The sequence below is a fragment of the Sciurus vulgaris genome (assembly GCF_902686455.1).
Source record: "Sciurus vulgaris genome assembly, chromosome: 4".
Taxonomy (NCBI): domain Eukaryota; kingdom Metazoa; phylum Chordata; class Mammalia; order Rodentia; family Sciuridae; genus Sciurus; species Sciurus vulgaris.
The window spans coordinates 183,316,798-183,342,262 of record NC_136464.1 but is presented as its reverse complement, the minus strand read 5'-3'; the positions used below and the strand labels follow the sequence as shown (position 1 = coordinate 183,342,262).

The window sequence follows — 25,465 nt, the reverse complement described above, 5'->3', positions numbered from 1 at the left end:
CTGCCAGGGCTGCAGCTGAGTAACTGGTACCCCGATGCCGTGCTCCGTGAAAGCACGCAGGCCCAGCAGAGCTGATCAAGGCCAAGGGACACTAGAGTACGATTTTCCCTTTCCCCGGCTGTTTCCCAACATTCAGTGGGAGACTGCCGTGTTCTGGGTCTGTGTCCACCCTAAATTCCTGTGCTGACAGCTGATCACGAAATCCAGTCTTTTAAGACTCTCAACATAGCTCTGGTTGCACACTGTGGATTAGCAGGCGGGACTCTGGGGAGGTCTCAAGGGAGAAACCAGCTGACGGGGAAGAAAGAGACCCCATAGAGGCTCCTCCCCCTGCACCCTGCAAGCCCACGCACAGCAAGAAGTTGCCACTGTGGAGCAGGAAGCCCTCATGGAGGACTTCCCAGGCCTCCGGCCTGTGGGTGGAAAAGCTGTCCCCTCTGTGCTACTTTGCTATAGCAGCCCCAGCAGACTAACATGCAGACTGGATCTATTTAGTCAGAAAGGAGGTTTACCTAATGAATGGCGATGTGATGCTAGCAGACAGACATGAAAATGTCTTAATCTCCACCGCCCAGCTAGAGCTTAGCCGTGACCTACACATTGAAGAAGAGTGCTTTCTTCTATCATGTCGCAGCAGAAATCTAACTGTTAGAAGAAAAAGTGTTTGGAGAGAAAAGTTTATTTCAGGAACTGTTGTTCAGAAAAGAAAATGACAATTCAAACTGACAGTTCAAGAAGTGCATTGGACTTCGATTCACTGAAGGGAGAGTGTTCATCAGTTGCCCTTGTTTCAGGAAAGTCATGTGGATTTTTTTAAGACAACTCTTTCTTTTAGGAAATTTAAAACCTATCATCAGCTGGTCTTCAATTCAGTCTCTTAAGACTCTATCTCCACTCAACTTAGAACTGATCTTACACTACGGGTTATCGTTGAGCTAAAGATCTGCCTCACAGGAACCAAGCAATATTACTTTTAGTATCTCCCAATACCATAGCTATCTAGCTGCAAGACCTTCAGTCTAATGTAAGAGATGCAATGTTGATAACAATGGTAATATTAAATAATTGTGTTCGGCTTTCAAAAGTCTATAAGAAATGAAGGGAATTATTAGAGAAGGTGAAAATAGTTTACGTTTCATGCTAGGTGTGGTGGTACATACCTTGTAATCCTATAATGGCCCAGAAGAAGTGAGAAGAGGGTATTCTGGGGCAGGAGTGTGAGCAGAGAATTAAAAAGGAATTGATGGAACAGAAATAACTACAGCTGATAGGAATGAGAAAAATATCTGAAATAATGGTTTTCTGGGTGTGTGTGTGCGCGAGCACTGAGCAATTAAGTATGAATTGGTCATTGATGTATATCCCCTTAGATTTAATTACCCAATATGCATAAAGCCAAGTAGAAGATGTAAATTTATAGCCTTCTGCATTATCTCAATTCGTTAAGTCAATATTGATAAAATATTTTAACTTATAATGCTAATTTTATGCCTGAGTCATCACCTGCGTTTTGCTAGAATTTCACTGAATTATATGAGGATGTTTCAATTTATTAATAACACCAGGAAGCACTGCACATTAGTAGCTTCCAGGGAAGATCAGAAGCTTCAGGATGCTCGCATACCAACCCTGGAGTCATGGGAGTAAAGCTAAAAACTGTCTGTAAAAAGCAACCAGTGGAATCCACAGTCAGCTAGCAGATCCGCAGCTTCCCCTGGGGATGCCATCCAGAGGCCACAGTGATGCTCCGCCTCCAACTTCCCCAGGTCCCGTTCTTCATTTTCCCCAAGCATGCACACCTCCTGTCCCTTCTCCATTTGCTCTCTTAGTGGATACAGAATGGCTATGAGGGACCCAAGCAGGAACCTCACACACATGCCTGGCTCCTGCCTCCTCAATCATGCAATCAACTAATAATCAAGTTCAACTGGTTTGAAAGTTTGCCTTTCATCCAATTTAGATTGCATCTCTCATTTGACTCTTGCAGTGAATTTCCCAAGCAAGTGTGGTGGGTTCAAGATAGCAAAGGCAATCCCAATCCCCACCCCACAGAGCTTACGATCCAGTAAAGAAACAGGCATGGCTTGATACTACACAAACAGTGACAGCTGCAGCTGGGCCAGGCGTTTGGTATAGTCAGCAGGGAGAGGGAATAAGACAAGATGGTGAGGGGCCTCATCTGTCATCTCTGTTTCCTGACAATTCCTTTGACAATCACATGCAGGACAGAGAAGCGCAAACCAGCAGCAACACTTCAACAGATCAACACGCACTGAAAAACTCCAGTATTCAGAAGAGCAAAGGGTCACGTGGTAGCATCTGCCTGTGCCTTGCGGCTCTGTGCTGAGCTAAGGCCTCCTGTTAAATTTTTTTTTTTTTTTTTTTTTTTTGCAGTGCCGGGGATTGAACCCAGGACCCTGTGCTTGCAAGGCAAGCACTCTACCAACTGAGCTATATCCCCAGCCCAAGGCCTCCTGTTAGATTCGCCTGCTCCCTGCTGCCTCACAGCTGCCACAGCTGGGTGTTTTGTGCCCTCTGCTGCTGTCCACGCCAGCCCAGCTCTTCCTGACCTTGGCGAGCCTGCCCTCCAGTCTAAGGTCTCCACCAACAACAGTGCCCTGTGGTCCCCTCACTCACAACCAACAGCACAGCAGTGCCAGGACCCACTGACTTTTCTCAAATCTGGAGTCCTACTTGATAATCACTCATACACAGCTTTTATAATTGAAAAGAATTTGTAGTCAGCAGATAATTAATTCCCACTTTAGTTCTATCAATTACTGGATAACCATGAGTTTGACACTCAGTTTTGAGATATTTTTATCTCCACATCAGGAAAGCAAAACACATTTCATAGTGTTATCAGAATCAATTGATAGCAGAATTTAGATATGCTTTGTAGTGTGTAAAGAAATTGTTTATTTCATTGTTACTTTATTATTTTAAATTTTATGCTAAATTTCATTAACTTTATTTAATTCCTTCAACTAATAGTAGCTGGCTGAGAGAAAGGATGACTTGCTCTGGGTTCCCATATTCTCCTCTAAAGTAAAACAACAGTGCTCAGCAAGTCACGGTCAGATACACCGCGAGTCTGGCACAGGGTCAGCACGTGGAATGTGCCGTGCTACCTGGGTTCCTCTCCCCTCTTCTCGGCATCCTCTGGAGGGCCTGCATCAGACATTTGCACACACATTGGGGATTCATCTATCTTGAGAGAATGTTGTCTCTTCTCTAACTCTTCAGAAGCAGGAATGTCCCCAAAAACCCATGACAAAAATGCAGCTGCCCCAAAGCAGTTCTTTTAAGTAGGAACTGACCTATAACAATAGCAATTAGCTATTAAAGCTAATATTGTCCCTTCATGCAAAATTATTAATAAGAACCACTCATCTTTCAACACTATGCATTTATTTTTTTAAATACCTATTCACATCTGCAAAATAAAAAGAAGCTGAAAGCACAGAGAAACAGAGATCTTTCAAGAAGGTAGAAAGACCTCCCACACCTTCCTGACTTAACACAGGAAGGACCTCCTTGTCCATGCCCCTGGTACTCAACACTGCCCTAACTTTTTTGCTTTTTCAACATATTTTCCATTCTCTAGTTTACAAATGACTAAATAAAATACACGTGTGATTTATTTTCTCCCTCTCTCTCCACCTCACTGCAATATAAGAATTTGTGGGAGAGACTCAATATCACATTTGGCTGCAGGGAGGGGCTTGTTTCCTGGATCTTCCCTTTCCCAAAACTTCAGGCTTAACAAGAACAGGGTTCAAAGGTTTGGTTATCAGGTCGCTATTTTAAACACTTTTTTGGAAATTGAACAGAAGCCAACTCTTGCAACACTGAAAAAAAAAATCTCACTAGTGAAGAGGGGAAAGAGAAATTGCACTTGAGAAAGACTGTCGTCAAACATCGCCTAAGAGCAGCCAGCGGTTCTAGGAAGAGCGCGTCCTTGCTGGGTAAGAGGCTCCTGCTGGCCTGATTTTGCCAAGTTAGTGATGGGGTTCTAAATTTCATGCTTTCAATACTCGTAGTCCAACCTTGCAAGTTGCATCTCAGTCAGAAACACCAGCAAAGCAAAGAATACCACAGACCTGCCGGGTATCTCATCTTCCCTTGAGAATGAGTGGGACTAGGTATTTCAAGAAAGGAGACCCCAAGATAGAACTGATATCTTCACTTTTCACAATTAAAAAAGTTGACCCTACAGAAATGCTTATGGTACAATATTAGGTGTCAATTTATGTGCACTATACTTGAAATTCTAACTTTAAAAAATGTTAAATGTAACGTATCCTGGATTCATCCTGAAACATTAAAAAGAAATCCATCTGGGATGAATCCCAAAACCCCCAATAGGCCTGGATTTAGTTACTTGTGGAGTCCCACGTGGGTGTCTTCCTTGTGCCCTGGAACCACACTCATGCAAGGTGATAATGCTAGGGGAAGATGCATGGGGACACGCCCACTCTGTTCTGTTGTGCAACTTTCCTGTAACTTGAAAATAACTGTGATCTAAAAAGTTGATGTGAACATGGAGAAAAATAAATTTGACCCACCAAAATTTTACAGTAATTATTTGGAAGATAAAATATGGGCAATCTTTCCATTGTTGTTTGTAATTCTTTGTTTTTAAATTTCCTATTGACTAACAAGGAAGGAAATGCAAAAGTTACTTAATTTACTGAGCAACAATCTTTTAGTTCAGGAGCAACCTATTTGAAGGAATTCACTTCCTTGATGAACTCTGAAGATGCTTATCTTTAGGATCTTAAAATGAATAAAATTGCCATTAGGCAAGTATTCTAAACCCAGATCATCAAAACCCCATTTGTACAGAAATTGTATTATGTAACATTTTGAAGCCAATTGCTTTAATTTTTTTTTGAATTGGGAATATCGCCAAACACAATTATGAGTTTAACAGTGAATTATTGGCTAGGTTGAGCTACTTGGGCAATTTTTTTTTTTTAATTCTGGATTTCCCCGCATTTCTGTTTGTTATACTGTAATCAGAACGATCTTTTGAAGTACAATAACTTTAATAAGACTTTAATTTGAAACACAGAATAATTTAAAAAAAAAAACAAAATTCAAGCCAAAATACTAAGCTTTAAAATTAAGTAAAAGCAGCATTTGCCCTTGGGAGGAACAGGGGACAGGCATGTGGGCTGATGGCCATGTCCATCCCTTTACCTACTGTTTTCGTGAACTTCCAATAGAAATGTCAGTGGCTCTGAAAAAAATATATTGACAGTTGATAAATAAGGACGTAAGTGAACACTCTGAAAGTCAAAGGGACAAGCCACACCTAGTGGTAAAGAAATCAGAACCACTAGAATGGAAACAAGATCAAAAAGGAACATGGACTGAAGCCGCATGAATCCTCTCAATTCCAAAACAAGACCCCACTGAACAAACAACAAAAAGGTCTCCCTATTTCAGACAATTTTCTTGGGCACAGAGCCATTAACTCTGAACTGGTGCTCACTCTGCAAAAGCTTAGTAGGTGGAAAAATGCAGGTGAAGTGCACTGTCGAGTGACAGCAGCCTTCACCTGTCACCCAGACTCATACCTCACACCCTCCACCAAGACTCTGTAGATGTCAGAACAAGTTAAAGGTAAATCTCAGTAATACTGACGGAGACAGTAGTGGGCCATGGAAATCGGGTCATCTTGTGTTCACTTTGTGAGTCTTATGTTATTCTCCAAACTTGCTACAAATTGTAAGTTTTTTGGGGGGAAAAAAGCAAAACCACAACATTTTATCAATCTATAGTTCGGAGATGCCAAAAAACACAAGTATGTAAAAATATGAAGATGGGAAGAAATTTTAAAATACAAATATAAGGTATCTTGGCAAAATATGACTCAGGAAGCCATTATTCTTTTCTTCTTAAATCTATAGAAATGAGTCTATGTCCTCTTTGGAATGGTAAATTTAGAAGCAATGGAATGGTAGCAGAGAAGATAAAAAATGACTGAGGGGCCTGGGGTTGTGGCTCAGTGGTAAAGCTCTTGCCTAGGCTGTGTGAGGCAATGGGTTTGAGTCTCAGCACTACACATTAATAAATAAAGGTGCATTGACAACTAAAAAATATTTTTAAAAACGATTGAGAAATCCTGACCTTACTAGATATTGAAGCCCATTACAAAATTACTCAACATAGTTTATTTATAGCAGATAAATAGAATAATAAAGCAATGATAAAAAACAAAGTCTCAAATAATTTCAGTTATATATGAGGAACTGAACATAATCCCCCCAGTAATTTTCCCAACACAAAGGAGTTAACAAGAAGTATTTAATATATTCAGTTGAGGTAGCAGTCTGAAAGAGAAAAAAGGAGAAGAAAGGAGGAAGTTAATGCCTAGCAAGAGATGATTCACCAAAATAAACACCAGGAGGATTAATGCATTAAAAGCAAACAAAACACTAAACTATGGACAAGTCAAAGTAGCAGGAAATAGAGCAAACCAAGAGATCATGAACACAAACACATTTAGCTTTTAGATTTTAGAAAAAAACCAAAAAGGAACCAATGACCTTATTGCACAGATGCAGACTCTTGGTATAAGTTAAAAGAGCAGAAAAATTCTGTGAAAATATTTACATAGAAGTTTTGATAAATAATGTCTCATTAGAAAGAGTTTATACAAAATCATAAAATATTAGGGAAATGAGAAATTAGAAATAAAAATTAGCAAAAGATCCAGTTAGAAGTCATCAAAGTACACATTCATTATTAGTAGTAAATCAGCAAAACATTAAAATAAATTTGAGATACTATGTTATGACTACTAAATTAGCCAAAATAAATCTTTAAAGACAAAATGCTGTCAAAAACATGGAAAACTGATATAGTACATTCTTGTTTGCATACATTTGTAACTCACTTTGGAAACACTATAAGTAGCATGTTCAGTCTGTTTAGCTCAGAAATTCATGATGTGGAAATTGTATTGAATATGTATTTCCTCAGAAAGAAAAGATATGCAAAGAAATTTTACATGTTCAATTATAGCAAAAAAATTGAAAATAGTCATGTTAAAATTATACTATTTAGTACAGAAGTGAGAATGACTAGAAATGGGGGTATGCTTGTAAAAGGGAAAACAAAAACATCTATCACAGTATTACATGCTGTTATTTCAAATTATGTAGGAAATATAGATGATAAAATACAAAATATAAAAATAATTAAGATATTAAAATAGCGTTTCCTAGCTCTAAAAAAAGTTTAAACCCAATTGTTTCTGATAACTAGCCCAAAAAATGCTAATTAGATACAAAACCAGGATTATATGAGATGAGGAAAAATTTTTTGTAAATATGGCACATAGTTAAAAAAATTACGTTTCCATCACAGCGCCTCCAGCGCATGTGAAGGTCACCTGTTCCCTCTCTCCTGTGCCTCACGCTTCTCTTCGGACGTAAAGCACACATACCCGCGGACACGTGGTCTGTGGACCCCAGGGAGCTGCGCTTTAGGAAGGTTAGATGAAATTGGGCGCAATGCCTATGCAGGGCCACACCTGCCTGCCTGGCACCTTACGGATACGTTCCTTCAATACACAAGGGAAGCGATAGCAAGGATCTGTGAAATTGTCCTATTAATAAACACACTACCAATACTTTTTACCGTCTTGGAAAAGAAGGAACAAGAATTGTTCACCTTGATGCTCCTTCAACCCTGAAAAATTCAATGGAAGGCGAGGACTTGGGAGAGGACAGAAGTCACGAGAGGGAGAGGGTGAGTGCACGCGCGGATCTGCTGGAGAAGTCTGCCTAAGTAAGGTGTCCTCTAACTCAGCGTGCGTGTGCGTGTGTGCGTGTGCGGGTGTAAAACCGTCCCTCTTAAAGGACACAGAAGGAGAGAAAAGGCACACACAGTCGGGGCGCCCAGTAAGCCCCTTCCTGGGTCCCGCGCATGCAACCTAGCGGGCTCTCCGGGACGCAGGTGGACAGTCTGCCTCCGCAGTAACGCGGGGCTCTGTCGGGGCGCTCTGCACCGATGGCCAGACTTCTCCCCGGAGGGCGCCGTGCGCTTGAGAAGAGCCCTGCCTCCCGCTGGCCTTCCGCGCCTCGCCACGCGAGTGGAGAAGCGGCCACAGGGAAGGGTACTTCGGCCCGCACAGCCCGCCCATTGGAGGACCCGCGGGCTGTGCCGCCTACTGCAGCCCGGGTGCTGGCGCTCTGCGCCCAAGCCCTCTGGCTTCGAGGGCCAAGTTCACCGTCTGTACCTCGGAGGGGTAGAGGCGAGGCCACCTGCGGCGCTGCATGCCGAGGCTGTTCAGTGCACCTGCGCGCGCAGCCCTGCCCACCACCTACCTGCTTCCTCGGGCCCCTCAGCTGCACGCCTCTTCCTGCCGCCGGGGCTGGACTGGCTTTCCCCCAGAGCTGCTGCTCCGAAGATTCCCTGTGAACAGAGAAGCGCGGTTACTGGCCGGGCGGCGGTGCGGGGCTGGGGGCGGTCGTGTGGGCGCAGGACTCACTTTCAGTCCCGCGGGGGCCGCGGCGGCTGCGGCTCGGGCCTGGGGCGGGGCGGGCGGTGGTGCGCGGTGGCCCTGCAGTTCCGCGCGGAGGCTCTCCAGGTCCGCTTGCAGGGTGGCCACGCGGTAGAAAGACACCAGCGTGAGGCCGCTGGACAGCAGGGCCAGCAGCAAGGTCACGGCCAGCAGCTTTGCATCTCTGGAGACTCGGACTGAGGGGCTTTCCTCCTGCAGGAGAAGGGGAACACACTCCAGTTTCATTTCTCCCCCTTGCTGGAGGCAAGAAGAAAGGCGTGCCTGCTCCCACTCTGTGGAGTCATCCATTCCCCGACTTGCACTTTGAAGGCTGGGGCCTTTAGAATGAGTGACCACAGAGGACGGATCATTTCCTGTTATCTGTGCGCGTCGAGGTCCCGCATTTACTGCGTGGCAGCCCTGGGCTCTCCCCCTCCGGAGCGCTCTCCTGATTTTCTTCTTTCTCCCCCTGTGCATCTTTGCCCCTCCTGGGCCTTGGCTTTCCTGGCGTTTGCCCTTCTTGGATTGCTCAATCTGTCTTCCTCATTTCACTTTCAGTTTTTGTAAGAATTTTAATGCCATCTCAAAGCGCTCATGTCAAGGAGATATGAGCCCCTGAAGCCTAAAGCTTAGAGCCAGAGCAAATTTAAGGAGATCGCCCTGAAGCTTTAGGGAAGAATGGGGTCTACTTGGAACCGCGTGAGTTCTAAGGAGAGGGAAAGGGACACTGACAGCTCCTGCTGGTGTAATGAAAATAATTAATGGGAAGGTCGAAGAAGCCAAGTGCTTTTAGCACTGCATTGTATTTAGCTGGAGGGTGATTTATGAACAGTTCCCAAGGAGGAAATAAATGGAGAATCCTTAAAGGAGGCTTGGAAGTCCACTGGGGATTGTTCTTGTTATCTTAACAATGCAGTGAAAACAATGTGACTCAGCTTCAAAATAAATTGAATAGGTAGGGAGTTCTTTAAACATGGGGGGTACATTTTCAGGGAAAGATGCATCATTCCTTTCCTTCCCAGACTGGCTGCCAGTGAACCAATTGCACCTCCCCTTTGCTGCTGGGGTTTCTGAAGCCTCGGGCGGGGCTCAGTCTGAGGTTCCCTGGAGGAGGCTGAGTTTTATCTATAGCTCCAGTTCCTCAGTCCCACCATTAACTGCGCCCAAGTCGTCAATTTACAATTCCCACTTGACCCTGCCTGTCCAACAGGTATAGACATACAATGTCCCAAATCAAACCAATCACTTCATCTGGAAGTGACTTAGCGTGCTGCAGGAAATGTTCCCTCAGTTGATCCTGCCTGGTCTTGATGGCAGATTCCTGCACCAGCACCATTTTCTGACTGTTGAGATACCAGCATCTAAATGTTGATTCATCTTGCAACAAAGTTACTGAGCACTTCCTAAGGCTGGGTGGCACTCTCCCCATGTGCCCAGAGTACTGAGCAGTAGCTTTGTCTCACAGCCGTCTCTTCTTCCAATCTTAATAAGGTTACAGCCATGAAAGAGCATAGAGGCAAGGACTCTAGAATGAGCTTCTACCCCTCACCTTCCTTAGGCAATTTGTGGAAGGTCTGAGCAATTTAGTTTCCTACTCTGTAAAATGGAACGATGATAGGAACTGTCCTGGGGTGTGGAACAGGCTTATAGGAAGATGCCAACAAACTACATTGAAAATATAACTGTTTTTTCATTCACTACCATTCATTATATTCAAAGGACAAATGAAATATTCTCACTATTATAGTGGCTGCAAGAGGTATTTTGTACAATTGCTCCTGTAACATCTGTAGAAATGTATCCAGCAAGCACTGCCGGGAATAGGTACATCTTCACTTCACCTGGTGACACCCAGTGCCCTCTGATAAGTTCCATTTCCTCACTCTCTCACCATCCAGCGAGGTCCTCAGGCCATCTCTTTTACCCATTGGGATTGTCCTGTTTTTCCCTCTGCTTCTTAGATGACTTGGCTATAAAGCCCACAGTGAATGTATCCCATCCCACAGGCCAACACAAAGTGGCCCGAGTCAAGTCAGAGTCACTTGGCCGGGAGTGTGTGGGCTCGGCATGCTGCAGTCAGCCAGACCTGCCTGGACCAGTCCCAGTCTCCATTCCCCCAAGCAAGCTGCTCTCTAATTTCTCGGGTGGGAGCCTTGTTTTATAATACGTGTGTCGGACAGCACACAACACGGTTCTGTCGCAGTCCTTGCTGCAGGTGGATCAGGGTGAGGCATCATGGACAACCTTGTAATGACACATGGGTTCAGTTTGGAGAGGTGCAAAGCCCTCCAGGCTGGCAGTGAATGGATATCACTCATATTTGGTGTGTGCGATATTACCCAAATACATATAGAAATCAAAGGGTTCCAGGCAAAGCAGGACCCCGATGATCTTTACTTTCATCAGAACACCCTAGAGATCCCATTCTCCTGTGAGTTGATGTTCTTCCACTTCTGATTGGCTCCTTCTCTCCATGTGCTTCCGTAGAAGCTATTAAGTGGCGTGATGCGGCTGCTTTAGAAAATGGCCTCTGCCTTCACCGCTCTGTGGGGCAGTGACCTTCATGCCTGACCTCCTCAAGAGTCCCTCGTCAGCTACGTTCAGGCCCTTCTGAAACAAGCACCTGCTGGTTTCAGGGTTGGTTGAGGCTCAGGTGCCACTGTACATAGAGGGGCGACTATTTCTTCCAGGGAAGGTGGCCAGCAGCCTCTCTGACCCAGATGGGCAAGCAGGCATTGCCATCTGCAAGCCCTCCTCAGGGGTCACACAGTCAGACTTTCTCCAAAGTCAGTTAGAAATCTAAATGGCATCTATGGCTTTTGAATTTCTTATCCGATGAACAAAAGGAAGTTGTTATTCCATAAATCAAAGATCTGTTTCCTGTAGAGGAAATGGTTTGATAATAATTTAACGGAAATTCTGTTAAACAAGGAGCACATTTGTAGTCATTAAACAACACAGCACCTGTCTACCCAGGGAGGAAAGCCACTGTACCTGAGCCACAGACCTGGGTCCAGTGTCCACTGTCCGCGTCACTTTCACTTTGTAATATGGGCAATACATCCAATGTAATATACCAACCGAGATACCATGACCTCCGGACTATCCAAATTGTCCTGTGCACTCAGGAGTGGGCGGGTAGGAATGAAAAGAATATGAGATAGGAGTTTATCCAAGGGGCAGCACTGCAGGACAAATAAACATTCAGACTTTGACAACTTGCTTTTTACATTGACAACCTCAAAACTTATTCAAAAGGCTGAATTATAAATCTCTGGTGAATAGAACTGTGAAGAATTAGCAGGTTCAGCAGACTCTTCTATTCTGCTTTCTTTGAGGAGAAGGCATCTCTTGTGTGGACCCAGGCCATGCAAGCGTGGAGACCACAGCTCTTCTAGATGTGAGGATGGACCTGAACACACAGCTCAGCTGCTGGCCTAAAGGACTCAGGCTCAGAGACATTCTGATACAAATGATTATGTAATTTAGAACAAAAAAAAACATGTTTTATTTTTTTTTTTTTGTAGAAAAAAATTGCAGTCAGTGGCTCTTACGGTGTTAGCTAAGCTTGACTTAGAAGACTTATGTTACTCACTGTATAGTTTAACCATGATGTGGTGTGCGCTATTTTATGTAGCCAACTGCAGTCCTATGCAAAAGGGTGATGTGGCTGGGATGCTCACTTTATTTCCTAACAGGTACTCTATAAGAAGGAGTGTGCATACACTTATTGGGGTGGAATTTTTGTCACTGCTGGGAAAATAATCTACTTTTCTAAGAACTTGAACCCAAGAGTGGAATCTTTCAGATCTCTCTGTGATTAAGCCCACCTTCTCTTGTTGTGCAATTGCTGTTAGGTTTAATGTCCATGAATCACAGTGTATTTTAAAGAAATTTATTTATTTCAATGGTATTTCAATTAGAGCATAATTTAATTTGTCATTCTTGACCATAAAGGCAAGAGTGTCTTTGTTTATCTTGAGATAAATGTTTCAGCTGATGTGATCACATTCATGAATGAATTTTTCTGTTTTCCATACACAGACAGACAGCACATTGACACACAGAGGCAAGTACTACCAGGTTGGGTTGGATCATCTCAAAAACATTGGGAGAAATGATAAGTTAGTTCTATCCATGCAGGAGATACCATTTATGAATTTCCTCTACTTTTTAAAAATTAATAGTTCTAATTTATTTATTTGAAATTTTGCATATTAAATGTTAAAAATGAAAGAAGAGGTGAGGAGTCACCACCCTGAGGGCAGATATGTCCACATTTCCAGTGTTGCTACATCATCTGAACAGACTTGTTTTGGGCCCAAATCCAGAAACTGACTTAGTTCAGATGTACATCTTGCAGGACGCCAACACTGGAGGGCACTCCTCATGCTTGAAATCTATTCCGTCCACATCACCCTCGATGGCCAAGCCTGGAGGGATGAGCAGAGCTCGTTGCTCTATGTGAGTGGCTTCCTGGAAGCTCCTTGTTTTTTAAGAAGAATCACAAGAAAGGGACACTCAGTCCACTGGATGTGCACCTCTGCGTGCAGCATCCTGGCCTCCAGAGGCCATCCCGCAGCTGCTGTATGTGCAGGCCAGCAGGGCGGGATTCATCAACGATTGTGTCCCACTTTGGGTCCTATTTTTTCCTTATTGCTTCAGCCAACATGACACAAGATTAGATAGTAGTGCACCCAAAGACATTCCAACTAATTCTGCTAGTTTGAGAATTGTATTTCTAACACCAAAGGACTTTGCATAACAGAATTGTGTGTGTTCTTTCAAAATTTTTCCAAATGTCCACATTTTTTAAAGTACAATATGGAGGTAAAAGGTAAATAATGTGAGAAAACAACATCTTTTAAACTGCTATTATGTGAAGATCTCTGAAGAATCTGTCTTTTCAATGTAGAACCAGAATACATGTAGTTGCCTCTTTCAGAAGGGAGGATATTAACTCAGCACGTGGGACTCTGCGTGAGAACGAAATGGTCTCAGACTGAAGAGAAATCAGGGAGGACCACGGGTTTGAGAACCCAGCAGGAATATGCGGGAAGGCTTCGTTCTCCTTACTGCTGAGTGGATATGCTGGCTCTTTCCTTGAGGGGTGGGCAGCTGGATGCCAAGTGAAGCCTTTGGCTGTCATTGGCTCTAGGCAGAGAAAAGCCATGTGAGTTTTTCCCCCACTATAAAAGCTTACAAACCTGTTTCTGAGATCACAGTCTGTGGGCTTTCGATAGGGTGGGCAGAAGTCTGTGGACGGCCATCAGCCTCACATGAAGGTGCCATTTCCTGGAGCCTCCAAGCGCCTGCAAGAGAATGAAATGCTTGGGCTAGTCCTGCATGTCCCTCCCCGGACTGGGAGGCCTCTGGAAGGGCTCCCAGGAAACAAAAGCCACCTTCAATAGACCAGAAGTTTCCCCACTGGCTCACTGCTGGCTCAGGAAAGGACCTGGCATTCCCACACCTGAGCCTGAAACTGCACCGCTGAGCAGACGCTTCAGAGACCCATGCCTAGTAGGAGGGCTGGGAGCAAGCAACTTGTGACAGCAGGCCAGGCCCGCTCTCTAAGGATGACTTGAGAAGAGTCAGTGGCAGGACAATTTAGGAGCTAAAGAAGATCTTTATAATGATTCAATGAGGCAGTTTAATAACTTAAAATGTGACGGGAATAAGTGGAAGAAAAACCTCAAACAGCAGAGTTTGCACTTGGCGTGCAAAATACAGGAGATGTAAAAGGAGGTGGCATAGATTAGAGAGACCCAGTGGACATAAAATCTTGCAGGAAAATGCCTCTGGAGCTGTGACAGACTCGCAGGTGCAGTTTGAAAGTGCTCACCAAGGACCAGGATGGAACACAGGGAGGTGGTGGTGGCTGAAACCCTGAGCAGAGCAAGGATTGTTTGACAGGCTGAAGATAAAGCATATCAAAATTGTGAAATGCGTCTAAAGGTTTCTTACTTGGAATTACGATAGCTAAAATTGAATATTTTAGAGAAGAAGAATAGAAAATACTGTACTGAGCACACAGTTCATGAAGTCCTACAAAGTTAAGTAAGAAATTTAAAAAGATGTTTTAAAAATTTAAAAAAATGAAAGTAAAAATTAAGCTTCAAGATAAAGTAAGAAATCCAAAAGAAGAAAAGGCGTTTGTAAAACATAATAATTACACAATAAACGGAAATGGAAAAATGGTACATTTCTAGAGCTACTTTAGATGCTAAAAAGAAAACATTATGAACAAAGTCAATGTAGTAAAAATAAGGAGAATTTGGAATACACTGAAATATCTCCTCTGTTCAAGAACAATGAATAACACAGGAAGTTACCAGAGGAGGGGCATCGACTATCCACACCAACCGTGCTCTGGTATACTGGGACACACACCACACACACACACACACACAGTGAAAAGAAGGAAAGAACTGAAACCCTCCTGTCCCACGAGCTCAAAGTCCTATTGTGAAGTATTATGTTAAACAATTTCAAATTTTGTTTGATAAATTTGTGCAAAATTGTTTTTACCTGGTTTTCAATTTCTTTTTTTTTTTAACCTGTAAGTGATTGTATTTTTAAAAAACTCTACGGTGACTTCTCTCACTTTTTCTTTAAAAAATAGCTGAAACGTACCAGTTTTGCATTGCTGTCAAATCATCAGAGATGGTGGGACATATCTTTATGGTTTGTCTCACTCCACCTCTCTCTAGATGGTTCTTTGACCTCCTCGGTTGAAGCCTTACTCATTCACTTCCTTCTTATTTGTTGACACATGGGCTGTGAAATTCGCCCACAGCACTGCTTTGTGAAAATTCGGTGATATCTGATGTGTGTTGGTAAAAAAAATCTGAAAATTTGGTTTAAAGTTCCACTTCAACTTAAAACTCATTTAAGAAGTACTAGTTAATTTGTTTGAATTTCAGGAAATTTTTCCAATTTTTTTCTTACTAATTTCTATCCTATTGTATTGCACTCAGGTACTTTCTCTTACTACTTACTTCTACTTACAAGGCTTAGAGTTTCTTAGGGATTAATATCACTGACATTAGTATGACTACAACGGATACTTTAAAAGAAGGGTCATCCTTGTTAATTATATTACTATGGTCTAAAGTATCTTTTTTTGGTTGTTGTTGTTTATATCTGTCACAGATTGATGGAGTGTCTTAGAACTCATATTTCCCTGTGTATTTCAGTTGTTTTTCTGTGGTTTTATTAGCAATGGTTATCAATGCTATATTATTTGACATTGTATTATTCAATGCAAAGATCTTCAGAAACAAGATAATAATGTCTGCCAGAAAGATATTTTTTTCAAAATATGCAAGGAAGGCAGCAATTTAATCACCATTATAAAATGCGGGACGCCATCCGTGACTAGCAGAATCAGGCGGCTGAGGCATGGGACAGGGAAGTTGACTCCCAGGACTTGGCAGTCTTGAGAGAGGGTTTCAGACAGCCTGGGCTATGTGACTTAGGTGCAGAGTGGGGCTCGCCACTGAGGAAATGCTAATCTACTGGATGACAGTTAAAGCAAATGGTTTCCCTAACTCCACCCCCTCCTGTTCCTCACAGAAGCAGCTCCTCTAGTCCCCCTTTAACCTGTTGATTATAAATAAAGGAAGGTGGCCTCTTCCATCATTGTTAGAAACTAGATCTTAGCAGCTCAATCAGTCATGGCCCCTTCAATTTAAAAAGATAAATGTCATCCTGTGTTTATTTATAAATAAGTTTCTTATTTATGAATCTATAGACAGCACATACATCCCTTGGACAGAAACACTTTCCCTCACCCCATGCTGGACATGGTAGAAAACCCTACAGATTAGAAAGCAGAAGCTTCTAGCCAGGTGTATGGGTGATACCAACACCTGTAATCCCAGTGGCTTGGGAGGCTTGAGCAATGGAGGGATCGTGAGTTTCAAGCCAGCCTCATCAACTTAGTGAGAACCTGTCTTAAAATAAAATATAAAAAGGACTGAGGATGTAGCTCAGTGGTTAAGCAACCCTGGGTTAAATCTGCCAATACCAAAAAAAAAAAAAAAAAAAAAAGCCAAAAACAAAAATAACACAAACAAAAAATAAAGTAGGTAGGGTCTTCTATTGGGCTTATGGGCTCCCAGGAAGGGCCATTTTGCAAAGACGGGGAGAAACAGCCCTCTGTAGCCTTCTATTTGCAATGTGACTTTGAAGTTCTCCCATAGAAAGGTCACTCAGTCCTCTCGCCTCCTGATCTGAACTAACCTTGCAAATTGCTTGGGCCAGAAGAATTTATCAGGCAAGACCCAGCTTTTCTTAAATACTCCTGGACTGCTTCCTTGAGACCACCGGGTAGAAAAGTTGGTCTAGCCAACTGGGTGATAGACAGTGAGGGGAGCCACCACGCATCTGGCTCAACACCCAGCACTATTGCCAAAACATGTCAGTGAGGTTACTGTGACCCTCAGCCGCATGCCTCTCAGAGACAAGCAGCCACCTGAGCAATGGAGGTGGGCCTTCAGAAGACCCAGCGGAAAGCCGCAGCATCAACAATGGTCACCACTGCAACGAGGACCCTCCCTTAGGATGGCTTGTTACTAGCAACAGATGACTGATAATGTCACATCGGTGGTTACAATTTCATAAAATAGAAATGAATTATGATAAAACTCAGCAATGAAACATAAAGCAATTCACAGAAGACAAGTCTCACAGCAAAGGAATACTCATTTTAAAAGCACTACAGGCATTAAAACAAAGCTACAGTAGAAAACACAATGATATCCAAAAGAATTAGATACGCCTCTGAAGAAGTCAGAATGTTAGAAGAGCCCAGGTTATAAAGGCAGTGAGGAGAGCCAGCATCAGTGATTGACAATCATCAACCATGTATTGCTGATCGGGTGCTGTGTTTGGATGTGGTTTGTCCTCCAAGGGTTCATGTGCTGGGCCTGATCCTCAGTCATGACCGTAGCAGGCGACAAGACCTTTAAGGAGGAAGGACCAGTGGGTGGTCATGAGGTCGTGGGTGGACCACCCTCAGAAGGCAGGAAGATAGCATTCCACGACCATAGTGTTAGTCCTGCTGAGAGCTAGCTGTCATCAGAGTGCGTCTCAATCCTCTCTGGCTTCCTGCCCATGCATGCACTCCTGCCACCGTGGTGCCACCCACCCTGAGGCCTTCGCCAGAGCCGATGGGATGCCAGTGCACCTCTAAAGTGATGAGACTGAACAGACTTCTCTTCTTCATAACATACTGAGCCTCAGGCAATGCATGACGGCGGAGAAGCACATACACGTTGTGAGCAGTGAGTACTCTTCAAAGTTAACAAACAAGAAAGTTTGCTTTGGAAACAGCGTAGAATACCTGAAAACATGGAGCACATTTGTGCTTCATCTCAAGAGCCTTGCTGTTGAGACTCTACCAAGGAGCCGGGAGAGAAGAAGAGGCTACGTAGAGAGAGAGACTGTACAGATGGTCTCCAGTAAAATTAAATTCCATATTGTTTAGACCTATATCAGGAGCCAAAGACTTAATATCCTGTGCTTTCCTACTTCTAAAATAAAACACTAGCAATGTTTATCTTCAAATTGTTTCATTATCAAGTCTGATTATTTACAGAAATATAATTTTATGTAAAATTTATAAAAGCTATTTTAAATACTTGTATAGACATTCATAAAACATGTGATGTTGGAGTTAGCAATTCGTAATGGTAAATTAGTTCTGAATTTACTGAATTTAAAATGAACTTGCTGATTTTTTTTTTTGTCTTTTCCTTTTAAATATAAGCCTCTTTGTTCTATTACTAGTATAAAAAAGAGGGAGTGATTTCCAGAATTTTAGCCAAAACCATAATCTGTTATCTCATGGCTACAGCTGTTTACATATTTTAAATTGAATAATTGAGCTTCCAACAATTTCAGAAATTAAACACAAGCCAGATCCTTGATATTTCATGCTTAGGACAAGGAATCATGATCCAGTACAAATTCATGTGAAATTCATATCATGTTTATTCACATATTAGCAATAATTAACCAAAGATAAAAAGTCAAATAGAGTTATGTAACTGTACCCCCAGTTGATTATTAAAATTCTTCAACATTTATTAGCATTAATTTAACATCTTTAAATTGCGGCAATATGCACTAACACAAAATTTACCATCTTAACAATTTCTAAAATCACTCCTCAATTTCTCTCTAATGTTATTGACTTATGAATCTATAATCCTCCCTTGCCCCACAAATGAGGACCCCCCATTTCAATTTGTAAAGCACTACAGGTCATGTATTTTACAGCTCAAAGAGGAACACATTGATTTGGTTCAAGTATGGTTGGTCCCCACCCAAAAACTCATGTTGAAGCTTGATCCCCAGTCTAATGGTGTTGAAAGCGGTTGAACCTTTAAGAGGTGATAAGGTCTTAAAGGGGAATTCATGCCTTTCTCATAGGGATGAGTTCTTGCTCTGGCCAGACTTAGTAGATGTCCAGTGCCATGGTCTTGAACTTCCTTAACCATGAGCTAAAATAGACTTCTTTCCTTTATAATTATCTAGTCTTGGGTGGTCTGTAATAGCAACAGAAAATGGAATAAGACACATACCATCCAGGCTGAAGGAGATATCATAGTGTGTACTATGGTTTCGAATGAGATTTGCCTAAAGCATCATTGGAAACTTATTCCTCAATGCAACATTCACAGAAAGAAAGCATTAGCACATTTGAGGATGGATTGATAGAGGCAATGCAGTTTGAAACTAAGAGAGAGAGAAACATGGCACCAATCTATGCATTATCAGAGTTCCAGAACAAAGAAAAAGCAGAAAAAATATCCAAATAAATAATGGCTACATTCTTCCTCACAGCTCACACATCTCCCGTGGGATCCCTGTTGAATGGATTGATGCCAATTACAAATGGGCTTGAGGCTGAGTTCCAGCACTTTCCCTCTTGTGCATGCTCTCTCACCCTCTGCCTTCTGCCATGGGATGATGCAGCTCAACATATGCAGCCCCTTGATCTTGGACTTCCCAGTCTCCAGAACCAGGAGCCAAATGAATTGATTTTCTTTATAATTTATCCAGTCTCTGATATTCTATTGCAGCAGGACAGAAAGCACTAAGTAGGTATGAGAAATAAGTCCTAGGCTAGCACTCAGAAAGACTAGGTTCTACTAGGTTCTATTTACTTAGAGTTTAGTGTATTATTAATCTGCTTACCATTTCAAGTCCACTTTTTGTTTGTTCTTGTGGCTTCAAGTTACTGCATGGTGTCATTTCATTACTCCAATAAAGTTTTGCTTCCACCCCACTCTCTGTGTTTTGTTATAGTCAAATATATTAAATATATATGTTATAACACAGTAGAATACTACACAGTGTTTTACAGTGGATTTTTAAATAATTTGAGAATATAAATGTGTATTTATACTGTCTTTTCTGACTGTATAATCATCAATCAATGCTCTTTGTGTGTGTGTGATTTGAATTGCCATACATGATTACTTGATTTGAGTGTGAATAACTTCCTGTAGGATTTCCTGTGAGGGGGTTCTGATAGCAAAAAAAAAAAAAAAAAAAAAAAAAGTTCTTACTTCTACAAATGTTTTATTTCACTTCATTTATGAAGGGGTTTTGCTAATATTAGATTCATGTTTGACAGTTCTCTTTAGCACTTTGAGTATGTAATCCCATAGTTTCCTGACTTCCACTATTTCTAATGGTTAATCAGATGTCAATCTCACTGGGGTTTTCTTGTGTATGGTATGTTGTTTTCTCCTGCTACTTTCTGAATTTTTCCCTTTGTCTTCTAGGATTCTTACCACGTGTTCCTAGGTGAGGATCACTGTATGCTTATCCTACCTGGAACTTTTTTACCTGGAATGTGTAGATTGATATTTTTCATCAAATTTTGAAAGTTTTCAGCGACTGTTTCTTCGTATTTTTTGTGCTTCTCTCTCTATCTGGCACGCCCCTGACACACGTTAGTGCAGTTCTCTGAGCAGTTCTCTCTTCTCCATCCTTTGTTTCTCTCTTGTTCAGATTGGATTGTCTCTAGCAATCTATCTTCAAGCTTCTAATGCTTGAATGCTGAATGTTTAAAAGCTGATAATGCTGCATGTTTGTCTACTTAAGCCTGAATGGTTTTTAATTTCGGTTATTGTGCATTTTAACTCTATAATTACTATTCAGCTCATTTGAAAAAACAATTCCTATGTTTTATATTCTACAACTGATGTCACGAAAGCTATTTTTTTTTTCAAAAAGTAAACTATTCTCTGTCAAGTGTTTACTTTGGTGTGAAATCTGACTGCTAGGTAAATTTAGTAGAATCTTGCTCAATCCTGAATATTCGGTCTGAAAAAATAGTATCACCTCTTCTGTGTAATAAATACATTTTAGTTGTTAGAGCTTGAGTAAAACATGTACTTATAAAATTATTGTGAAGTTTGCTGTCTATGGCTTAGACATCTTAAGGAATGTTATTGATATGATGTTAACTTTTCCCCGTTTTTGCATAATCATACCCCATGTCAGTGGACGAGACTTGTTCTCCAGCATGTAGAACAGTTTTATGAGTAAACTAGGTCTGTTGAATCCATGTTTAATGCAGGATACTTGGTAATACTCATATTGATGCTGCCTTCAGTTCATGAGAGCCATCTGCTAATTTAAATATTCAATTTACTTGTGAAAAATAGGAGTGATCATGGATCTTCCATGAATGAGGCCCATAGCACTGAAATTGATTCAAAAATATATATCCAAACATTGCTGACAAATTGTGCTCTCTTCCATTTTACTGGATAAAGAAGAGGTGGAACAAGAGTTGGACTGCATTTATCTATAATGTGTATAAATACAATCATGAGCTTCTTATTCAAAGGAAACGTGTGTTTTAAGGAGGCAGCCTGGACTTTTGATCAACACTATGAAACTCCGAAGTGGCTCTAAAGGTCCACATACTCAGAATCACATGAGGCCCTCTGCTGGGAAGACAGCTTTTGGAGTCAACTGAGTCAAGCCCTTTCATTTGCACGAGGAAACCAATACCCCAGGGCAGTGAAATATCCATCCCTGAATCTCAGAACTCCTCAAACTCCCAAAGATGGATGAAAATACTTCTGAGAGCTGCCTCTTGGGCTGGGGTTGTAGCTCCATGGTAGAGCACTTGCCTAGCACATGTAAAGCACGGGTTGATCCTCAGCATCACATACAAATAAATATATAAAGGTATTGTGTCCATCTATGGACTAAAAATATTTTTAAAAAATCACTCTCCACAAATTCTCTTTAATTCTCATTTTAAATTCTTTATGTCAAACAACAGAGATTAGCTTGAAGGCTCTTTAATTTCAGAGTCCCAGTGGCTTATAAGTATTCTTGTTAAAGACAGGGATGCCTTCTTTCACCACTTCTATCAACATAGTTTTTGACCCCAGCCAGAGCATTTAAACAAAGAAAGAAATTAAAGGGATATGAATAGGAAGAGAATAAATCAATCTATCCCTATTTGCCAATGACATGTTCTATATTTAGAAGACCCTCCCCCCCCAAAAAAAAAAAAACTCCACCAGAAATCTTCTAGAACTCATAAATGAATTCAGCCAAAGTAGCAGGATATAAAATTAACATCCATAAATCGCTGTGTTCCTATATAGCAATGATAAATCAGCTAAAAAAAATTAGGAAAGCTATACCATCCACAATGGCCTTGAAAAAGATAAAATACTTGGGGAATCCATCTAAAAAAAAGAGGTGAAAAGACCTCTACAATGAAAACTGCATAACTCTAAAAGAAAGAAATTGAAGAGGACCTTAGAAAATGGAAAGCCCTTCCATGTTTGTGGATAGGCAGAATTAATATTGTCAAAATGACCTTACTACCAAAAGCACTATACAGACTTAATGGAAATCCTATTAAAATTCCAATGTCATTTTGCATAGAAATAGAAAAAACAGTCATGAGATTCATTTGGAAAATAAGACGCCAAAGCAATAATCAGCAAATAAAGTGAAGCAGGAGGCATCACAATAACAATCTTAATTATACCACAGAGCTATAGTAATAAAAACAGCATGGCACTGGCACCAAAACAGGCAAGAAGAACAGAGACAAACCCACATAATACAGTTATCTAATACTAGATGAAGGTCCTGTAACATATGTTGGAGAAAAGATAGCCTTTTCAATAAATGGTGCTGGGAAAAACTGAAAATGCATATGTAGTAGAATAAATTGAACCACTATCTATCACCCTACCCAAAACTCAACTCCAAATGGATCAAGGACCTAGGCATTTGACCAGAGATGTTGTACCTACTTTAGAAAATGTAGTCCAACTCTCATCATGTAGACTTAGGAACTGGAATTCCTCAACAAGACTCCCAAAGTGCAAGAAGTAAAATCAAGAATCAATAAATAGGACAGTATCAAACTAAAAGCCTCTTCATAACAAGGAAAACAATCAAGAATGTGAAGAGAGAGCGCTCAGCGTGGGAGAAATCTTTGCCACCTGCACCTCAGATGGAGCATTAATCTTCATGATACATAAAAAAACAAAAACCTAACACCAAAGTAAAAATAACCCAATCAAATGGGCAAAGGAAGTGAACAGACACTTCACAGAAGAAATTCAATGGGTCAACAAATAAATGAAAATGTGTTTCAACATCTCTAGCAATTAGAGAAATGCAAATAAAAACAACACTGAGATTCTGTCTCACTCCAGTCAGAATGGCAATTATCAAGAATACAAGTAACAAGAAAGGTTGGCGAGGATGTAGGGGAAAAGGTTCACTCATTCTTTACTGATGGGAATGAAAATTAGTGCAACCACTCTGAAAAGCTATTTGGAGATTCCTCAGAAAACCTGGAATGGAACCACCAATTGACCCAGCTATCCCACTCCTCAACATATACCCAAAGGACTTAAAATCAGCACACTACAGTGAGGCAGCCACATCAAACTATATACACATGGAATATTACTCAGCCATAAAGAAGAATAAAATTATGGCATTTTCAGGTAAATGGATGGAGTTGGAGAATATCATGCTAAGTGAGATAGGCCAATCCCAAAAAACCAAATGTTTTCTCTGATAAGTGTATGCCGATACATAATGGGGGTGGGGGTGGGAGGTAAGGGAAGAATGAAGGAACTCTGAATTGTGTAGAGGCAAATGAGGGGAGGGGAGAGGCCAGAAGGAAGGAAAATGGTGTAATGAGACAGACTTCATCACCCTATGTACATGTATGAATGCACAAATTGTGTGACTCTATACATTTACAACCAGAGAAATGGAAAGCTGTACTCCATTCATGAACAATGAATCAAAATTCATTCTGCTGTCATGTATAACTTCAAGAACAAACAAGGGAAAAAAGAAACCCTCCCCAAGATTAAAAATTAAAAATTAAAAAATAAATAAAAATAAAAAGAACAAAATAAAAAAAGAAAAAAAATTTCTTGTTGCTGTTTTTAAAAGATAATTCGAAACAAATCTAATATTCAGTTTTTCTCATGTATTAGAACTGAGAAGTATAGGTCCCTTGGCAGAGTCCATCGGTAGTCAAACTGAAGGGACCACATATGTCACTGGAGCAAGTGTTAGACCCAGCTCTCTCCAAACTGGTGACTGACACGGGTTTTCTCTGTGTGGATCAAGCTTAGTCAGTGGAGCAATCTGGAGAGGAGTAGGCCACGAGAGGTCAGCCAAACGCGAATGCTAGTCAGTCTGTCCCGGCTGTGTGGACGTTTGTCCTCGAGTGTGTTCCGCTTCCTTCCAAAAGCTCCAGGGGGAAGCACCTTAATGATTCTACTTCTACCAACAGTCTCGTCTTTAAAGGTCTCCACTTCTTGTACAATACTTCTAAAATTCTTCCAGCCTTTCTCCACTGTCCCGCTCAAAGCCACTTCTACATTTTAGGTATTTTTACAAGCAACACCCTATTTCCCTGTGCCAAAATCAGTATCAGTTTCCTATGCAGCTGTAAAACATTTGCCAAATCTTGAGGATTAAAAAAAAAGAGACACGTTATCTGACAGTCCGGAGACCAGAAGTCTGAAATCGAGGGTCAGCAGGAGCACACTCCCTCCCGTCGCTCCTGGGGAGAATTTGTTCCTTGCCCCTGCCAGTTCCTGGTGGCTGTGGTGTTATGGGGGTTCTTGGCTTGTGGACCCATCACTATAATCTCAACCTCCATCTTCACAAATCTTTCTCTTCTCTGAGTATCCCTCTACTTCTGGGGGACACTTGTGATTAGATTAAGATAACTTCCAAAGTGGAGGTCCTTAATTTAATCCCATCTGCAAAGACCTCTTTCCTTATAAGGTAACATGCAGATTTCAGGGATTAAAGAATCCTCTGCCTTTGGAGCCATTGTTCAGCCGACACAGAAAAACTAAAGAGATCTGGCAAATAAGGCAACATGTGGTTTGCATTTATTGAAACTGAATTCTCTTGCTGCCAAGAGCCATTATCGGAATAACTGACAGATTTGAAAGGATCTGAACATCCAGTGGAATAACGCATCTGTTCCTTTCTTGTCAATGGTTGCCTTGTGAGCATGTTCAAGAATGTTTCAGTACATACTGAAATTACTTAGGGTGCCAGTTCATTAGCTTGAGAACTTGCTCAAACAAGGATTCAAATATTGTTTTTACTGTACTTCCAAATTTTTATAAGTTCATGATGTAAGGAAAAAAAGAAGAATGTAATAAAGAGGTAGACAGAGGAAAAGGAATGGGGGGGGTGGGAGTCAGAATGGAGGCCCTCCAGAGGAAGAGTGGGTTCAAGTAGGAAGGGAAATTCAGTCAAGTGCCGGAGAACCATTTGGTCCCAAAGAAGAGCAAGGAGCAACGCACTTCAAGAGCTGCGTTGTGATCCAGGTGAGTGCTCTCCTCCCATCAGCGCCCGGCTTTCTTACGCCCCTGGCCTTTCTCCTCATCTCCTGGTAGG

At 41.6% G+C, this 25,465-nt stretch overlaps 1 protein-coding gene across 1 annotated transcript in view; it reads right to left on the bottom strand.

Annotated features, from left to right (window-relative positions):
• The window catches only part of TNFSF13B (TNF superfamily member 13b), a 33,018-nt gene extending 23,932 nt beyond the window's left edge, over positions 1 to 9,086 (bottom strand). Inside the window, 2 exon segments of the mRNA XM_079137502.1 lie at positions 8,343 to 8,430; positions 8,507 to 9,086. Coding sequence (XP_078993628.1) covers positions 8,343 to 8,430; positions 8,507 to 8,995 — 577 coding nt within the window. The 5' untranslated portion in view covers positions 8,996 to 9,086.
• Between the last annotated feature and the right edge of the window lie 16,379 nt (positions 9,087 to 25,465).